This window comes from Myotis lucifugus, unplaced genomic scaffold (genome assembly GCF_000147115.1).
Source record: "Myotis lucifugus unplaced genomic scaffold, Myoluc2.0 scaffold_157, whole genome shotgun sequence".
In the NCBI taxonomy this organism is placed as follows: Eukaryota; Metazoa; Chordata; class Mammalia; order Chiroptera; family Vespertilionidae; genus Myotis; species Myotis lucifugus.
The window spans coordinates 2,591,327-2,598,925 of NW_005871205.1; the positions used below are offsets into that span (position 1 = coordinate 2,591,327).

The 7,599-nt window shown below is 36.4% G+C and overlaps 1 protein-coding gene across 1 annotated transcript in view; it reads left to right on the forward strand.

Moving 5' to 3' along the window:
- Window positions 1-6,611, forward strand: part of EFCAB5 (EF-hand calcium binding domain 5) — a 94,843-nt gene extending 88,232 nt beyond the window's left edge. The window contains exons 24-25 of the mRNA XM_023759493.1: window positions 6,078-6,260; window positions 6,571-6,611. Of these exons, the coding sequence (XP_023615261.1) occupies window positions 6,078-6,260; window positions 6,571-6,581 (194 nt within the window). The 3' untranslated portion in view covers window positions 6,582-6,611. The remainder of the gene's footprint in view (window positions 1-6,077; window positions 6,261-6,570) is intronic.
- The last annotated feature ends 988 nt before the right edge of the window (window positions 6,612-7,599 follow it).

Consider the following 7,599-nt stretch of genomic DNA (forward strand, 5'->3'; position numbering starts at 1 on the left):
ACAGCATTTTTCCAGTAGTTTTCTGAGTTAGAGCGCATGATTGGTAAATTTTTTGAGACCTTTCATGTCTGAAAGTTTGCCAGATAATAATAATTTAGAAGGCATTGCCCATTGTCTTTTTTTTCCAGAAATTGAAATATAATTACCACAAATTTCACCATTTTAAAGTGTACCATTCAGTGTGTGTGTTTTTTTTAGTATATTCATCAGGTTGTGTAACCATCACCACTATCTGGTTTTAGAACATTTTTATCACTCCAAAAGAAACCCAGTACCCATTAGCAGTCACTCTCCCATGCCCATCCCCATCCCAGCCCCTGGCAACCACCAATCTACTTTCTATCCAGTTTTGCCTATTCTGGACATTTCATATAAATGGAATCATACAATATGTGGCTTTTTGTATCTGGCTTCTTTCACTTAGCATAATGCTTCAAGTTTCATCTATGTTCTAGCATGTATCAGTACTTAATTCCTCTTCTACAGTCAAATAATATTCTATTATATGGATATCCCACATTTTACATATCTATTTATCAGTCAATAGACATGTGGGTTGCTTCTACTTTTTGGCTATTGTACATACTGCTACTGTGAACATCAGTTTACAAGTTTTTGTGTGAGCATATATTTTTAGTTCTTGTGGTTATGTAGCGAGGAGTGGAATGCTGGGTCAAATGTAAACTCTATGTTCCTAAGGAAATGGCTCCAAGGTCACAAGAAACTTGGAGTCTTCCAAGATTGCTATTGAGAAGTCTGTATCCTTTCTGATTTGATTCTGTGCATGTGACCTTTTTCTGTGCCCCACACCCCTACCCCCAAAGCTGTAGAATTACCTTTTATCTCAAAGACTGTCAAATTTCATAATGATATGCTTTTATATGGGTCTGTTTCCATCCATTGATATGAGCATTCGCTGGGCCTTTTCAATTGTGAAACTCAGGTCCTTAAGTCCTTGATAATTTCCTCCATGGCATCAAGGTTGCTACTTATGACTGTGGAATTTGTACACTGCACAAAGGTACTCTACTGAGGAGGTGGGTGGGGGCTGAAATCGAACCAGGAGTCCATTCATTAAACTGTGTGCTTTAGCATAAGGCCACATCTGCTTGTATGAGGGGCATCTCTTTCTTCACACACCTTTTTCTGCTCATCAAGCTATGTGCTCACAGAGTGCATTCTTCCATGGTGGGTGTCTTTTTCTCATTTACACAAAGATGACCTAGAGGTTGGTGGTGGCCCTGCCCTCTTTTCTGTATTGTGTCTTTGGAATTCCTATTGTTTAGACATTGGATCGCCTAAATTTAGTCTCCCAAATCCTTGTATTTTTCCTCCTATTTTGCATCTTTTTGTCTTTTTCCCCCCCCCCACTTTCTGAGACATTCTCTCAACCTTCTAATCCTATTGAATGTTTGTTTCTGCATGCTTTAATGTCTAAGAGCTTTGTTGTTGCTGTTCTTTAAATACTTGCTATTACAACATCTGTTCTGTTTCTTGAATGCAATGTCTTCTCTCTCTGAAGGTATTAATGATAATTATTTTTTAAAGTTTTCTTCTCCCTGTTGTTTCTCCTCTTTCCTTCTGTCTCAGTGTTTTGGTGTCTGTATGTCATCTTCTTTACACCTCCTACACACTAGGCAACTCCTCACCCCAACCGTAGAAACTTTTTCCTCAGAAAAGGTAACATAGAAAGTCTCTGACCTAGGGGACATCAGACACAGCTGAGAAGGGAGAGTACCAGAGTGGAAACAGGGAGAGTATGAGTGTGTCTACTGAATACTGAGACACCTGTAGGCTTTCCCCACTAAGCTCCAACAAAAAGGAGCAAACAAAAGGCACAAACAACTGATACCGACACCACTGAAGTGCAAGAAAATAGTGCAGGACTTTTATTTGTAATAAATTTATCCCGTCAATGTCGGATTTCTATTTTTTACTGTTTTAAAATAAATAATTCATAAATAAATATACATATATTTGGATCATGTTCAACATCTTTTACTGATAGAGGGATATGATCTAAGAATTTAAAAGCCACTGTATTAAAGTATGAATTTTTATAAAAATAAATTGCCTTGATTTCAATTTGTACATAATTTGATTTATGGCTACATCATTTTGAAAAGCCAATACAATGTGATATTGTGCAGAAGTTGTGCTTACAATAGGAATGAAATTAATGCAAGAACTCCATGTTCAGCCTGGAATAAACTTCCACCCAAACTTTGGTAACTCAAGAAAAAAAGTGGAAGATTTAACTTAATCCAGTGTTAAAGCAGAGATCCATAAATGGAGATTTAATTAGAAATATCCCATATTATTCTAATGTTTTAAGCAAAATGAATTTCCTATGTAATTAAAAGTTTGATCAAACTCGAGTCTTTTGAAAGCAATAGGTTTATAAACAGATTCAAAGTTTGTCTCAGCAATTATTTTAGCTCAGATGTCTTCAAATAATTTACTATAACCCTTACCAATGCAAAGCAAAGCAAAAAAAAACACAAAACAACAACAACAACAATTTCTTATGGTTAGAAAAGGAAAAAAAAAGTAGTACGTTTGCTTGAAAGAATTGTAAAATCTGTGCAGCTACTGCAAAGATCTGGCATCTGTCCACCACAAGAGGGCAGCAGTGCTCAACCACTGCTAATGGGCACCCCACAAAGCAGCAATTTTCAACCCGTTTCTGTGCCACCACACACTGGTGTGCCACAAGAATGTTTAAAACGTGCAATACCTGACTATTTAGTCAGGAGCACTGACCTCTTTTCCCTCAGATTGTCAAATAAAAAAATGACAACAGCCAACACAACAGCTTTCAGGTGTGAATAAATCAAAAAAATACCTTTTTTTTTGTCAGATTGGCAAAAAATATATTTTTTGGCGTGCCACAGAATTTTAGTAATTAGTTTATGTGTGCCCTCAAATGAGGAAGGTTGAAAATCACTGCCACAGAGCAATGGAGGCTTCATTCGAGGAATAAATTAAAGCCAGCTGTGAATACATCACTTTCTCACTGGAAAGGGCAGGAAACAGAAACTATGGCCCAGACAGGTTTGGAGCTTCTGACCCTGGTAACAAGACAGGAAATAAGCAACAGGGGCTTGTGAAAGGGAGTGACCTCGCTCCCTATTCTCGTGTCCTTGAATCACCATGGAGATGGCCGACTGGCTTAATAATGGTTGCAGATAGGAGTCTATTCATTTGGATGTCAGATAAGAACACTGTGGCAGGCATCAAAGAAACAGAGCTCTTCATGGGGATGTAGGAGGGGGAGAATAAAAGCTGTGGGGAGCAGGAGAGCTGTCATATGTCAGAAAATCAGTTAGGACTGGTTTTAAAAGTATTCTGGGGTGAACTTTTGTTTAATTAAATTCATAACATTAAGATAATCTGAGTAATCTTTGCAGCCTATAGCATTACTTTGTTTCAGGAACTAATAAATACAAAAAGGGATCAATTATAACAAAATGCACTTCAAAATTGTACATTTGTATGTTGATTGGTCTAGTATTACCCATAACAAGAGATGAACCAGGTACATTTCATGTGCTCTCATGACCAGCATTTGTTTTTATTCATAATTGTCACTAATGTTACTGAGTTATAATCTGAAAAGACTTGGTATTTGAAAAACATAACTTAATTATTCCATAATTGAATGTTGTTTCAATTCAACATTTATTGAACACTTATAATTGGGAGAAGACAGTGCCTCTGTGTGTGTGTGTGTGTGTGTGTGTGTGTGTGTGTGTGTGTATGTGTGTTAAAAGAGAATTCTAGAACATTGTGTCTGCGTTTTAAAGTCAGTTTAAAAAAAATTTGAGACTTGTGAATGTTTTCCACATTTTATGTGCCTTCATGTTGATAGGAGATAGGGAAGTAAAATATGTTGTCTTTCATTTAATAGATATCCGTAAGTAACAACTGTCATTGTTAAAGGGCTATGGATAGCCCTGGCCAGTGTGGCTTGCTTGGTTGAGCATTGTCCCAGGCACTGAAAGGTCACTAATTTGATTGCCAGTTAGAGCATATGCTCAGATTGTGGGTTCAATCCCTGGTTGGGAGGCAACCAATCCATGTTTCTCTTTCTCTCTGTCTCTCTGACCCCATCCCTCCCTTTCTCTCTAAAATCAATTTTTTAAAAAAGAACTATGGCCCTGGCTGGTTTGGCTCAGTGGATGGAGCATTGGCCTGCGGACTGAAGGGTCCCAGGTTTGATTCCAGTCAAGGGCATGTACCTTGGTTACGGGCACATCCCCAGTGGGAAGTGTACAGGAGGCAGCTGATTGATGTTTCTCTTTCATCGATGTTTCTAACTCTCTATCCCTCTCCCTTCTTCTCTGTAAAAAATCAATAAAATATATTTTTTAAAAAAGAACTATGGATAGGAGATGATATTTAAAACCTCTTATTCAATTATAAGTATTATTTATGGTTTATTCAACTCAAATCAGCAAACATTGTTGATTTAGCCATAGACCTGAGGGTAGGAGGCATCTGAAAGAAGGCAATTAATATTTTTTTTAGCAACTACTCTGTCAGATTTTCACATATCTTTTCTCATTAATTTTAATAACAATTCTGAGGTATTATTCCTGTTTTATGGAAGAAGAGACAGGTTCAGAACAATTAGGTGACCTGCTCCAGGGCACAAGACTAGTTGGGGTAAAGTCAAGATTAGAACCCATGCCCGGCTAATGTGGCTCAGCGGTTGAATGTCAACCAATGAACCCAGGGCACATGCCTGGGGCTGTGCAGGAGGCAGCTGATCAGTGATTCTCTGTCATCAATGATGTTTCTATCCTTTTCTCCCTCTCCGTTCCTCTCTCTGAAATCAATGCAAAAATATTTAAAAAATAATTGGAACCGAGATCTGTTCAACTCTACAGTATATTCTTTCTATTAGACTAGTGGTTTTCAACCTTCTGGCCCTTTAAATACAGTTTCTCATGTTGTGACCCAACCATAAAATTATTTTCGTTGCTACTTCATAACTGTAATGTTGCTACTGTTATGAATCGTAATGTAAATATCTGATATGCAGGATGGTCTTAGGCGACCCCTGTGAAAGGGTCGTTCGACCACCAAAGGGGTCGCGACCCACAGGTTGAGAACTGCTGCATTTGACCACTCTATCTGACCATTAGTCATTGACTTCTGGGAAAAAGTAACTTTTATAAATGGCAGTTTAATGCTTTGCAATTTTACATGAATCTTAATGGTATGTAGTGATTCTATATTTTAAAGTAATTTTAAATTAAGAAATATTTCAAACAGAAGTTTGAGACTAACACCTGTAGTCATTATGGACCCATATTCTATATCCAACCTTAATATTATGCGTGTTTGAGTCAGACTTTTTATTAAAAAGAAAACATTATAAGGCCCTGGCTAGTGTTCTCAGTGGTTAGTGTCAATGAGAGCACAGAAGGGTTGCAAGTTCAATCCCAGCCCGGTTGGGGTGGGTGTGGGACACAACCAATCAATGTTCTCTCACATTAATGTCTGTCTGTCCCTCTGTCTCTCTCTCTCTCTTCCTCTCCCTCCCTTCCTCCCACTCTCTAAAAATCAATGGAAAAATATTTTCCAGTGAGGATTAACAACAAAAAACATTAAAGGAACAGTTGAGACTTTCTACCCCTCCCTGATCCTATTTTCTTCCTCCCTAGACAAAATACTATTATGCATTTGGTATTTATTATGCATGATTTCTTACTTTTACTACATGCTTATGAATCCATAAACAATATAATATTATTTTACAGGTTTTAAAACTTTTAAAAATTGTATCCAAAGAACATATTATCCTCCAACTTACATTTTGTGCTCAATGTTTTGAGATTTATCCACATGATATATATAGCTCTAATTCTTTAATTGTTGTTAAATGCTGTGCAGTATTTCATTAGATGACTACACCAAAATTTTTAAATTCTTAGATATTTAAACAAGATTCTGCTATGGTTTTTATTCCAAACATATCTAATGAACTTTCATCATAATAATGGAACTTACATTTTAATTTAAAAAGTGCAAAACTATTCACACTAACTTTTTTTTCCCCTTTGATGCAGGTCATTCCCGAATCGATGTGTGGAAATCGCATAGTATTGTCATGGAGTACCTATACCATTGGTCACACATCTGTTTAGCTCTCATAGAACTAAAGATAAAACTAAGTGGTGCTATGATACCCCCATTGCCCTCAAAGACTGACTCCCGTGTGTATGCAAAAATGCCAGGTGCAAGCTTGCTAGGTAAATGCTAATGGAATTGGTGCTGTATTTAGAATATTTTTGTTATGTGCAGTTTTGTTAACTATAAAATATTTTCAATTGGAAGAAAATAGACATATAGACATAATCTGCTCCTAGACACTTGCCTCAGCACTTTTTAAAGTCAAAAGTGCTACCTAAGGAGAAGTTAGATCTAAAAAATATACAGTTAAGGTAGCCATAAACAAATGCATGTTATAGAATATATTCAAAACTTTCCTTTCAATTTTAGTTTTTATCTGTCATGGGACTATTATGCTTGGCTGAAGAGAGTTATTTTCATTCTTTTAAGGTACAGAGTAAAGACCGAAGATTCAGAAAATAAAATGGCAGTTTTTACATCAAAAGAGTACCAAATAATAAAGATTTTAAGAAATGGACTGGGACTTGTTTTTCTAATTTTTCAAAGACTAATATGAGCACTACCATTTCTCCCTCCTCATCACCACACACACACTTACCTTAGTAACAAGTTGTTTCAATAAATAGAAATCCTTGTGGGAAAATGTTTGTCCATGACTCATGGGAAAAAGAAAACACCTTAAAAAAAACAACAACATAACCTCTCAAGTTCAAGAACTACAAAAAGAATTTATATTTAAAGAGTGTTAGTACAGCAAACTTTACTGCTCTGTTGTGAGATTTCATCTTTGCAATAAAATATCTGATGATAGTCCGTTTTTAATAAAATTTTGGGAAATTAAACTTCATTTTTTTTATTTGGTTGAAAAAATATGTTGTGTTCCAAACATCTTATAATTTGAGGTCCCTGTTTAACCTTTTCTGATAAGATGGCAGTGTTATTACCAGTCCTCATCTCTTGAATGATCGCATGCCCAGTTTTAACCTATAAGCCTCTTTTGTATTAGAAAGAGGGCTTTTCAGGACATTTGCAGCAACATTTCTAGGAACAAGGTTCTTGAAGATATTAAACTGATAGCCCCATATCCTGATGGCTTCAGAACAGCTTATAAAGAGTTCACTGTGAACACAAATGGTATTTTAGGCAGCAAGAAGGGCAAATTTGTATAGAATGCTACCTTTTTAACCACTATCCTGGGATTAGTTAACTAAAGGGCATTTTGTGTAATGATAATAAATATATTAGCATGGTGCTTTAACTTGTTTGAAGTATTTTCACATACTAGCTCATTTTATCGTCCTGATAACCTGTAAGATAGGCAGGTTATTATCTCCATTTTATAAATGAGAAAGTCTCTAAGAGTAAGTTACCTAGGTCACAATAACTAGTAAGAGACAGGGTAGAGTTACTACCCTTGCCAGCACCCCAGACACCTCACTAACACTTTCCACCCTTTAC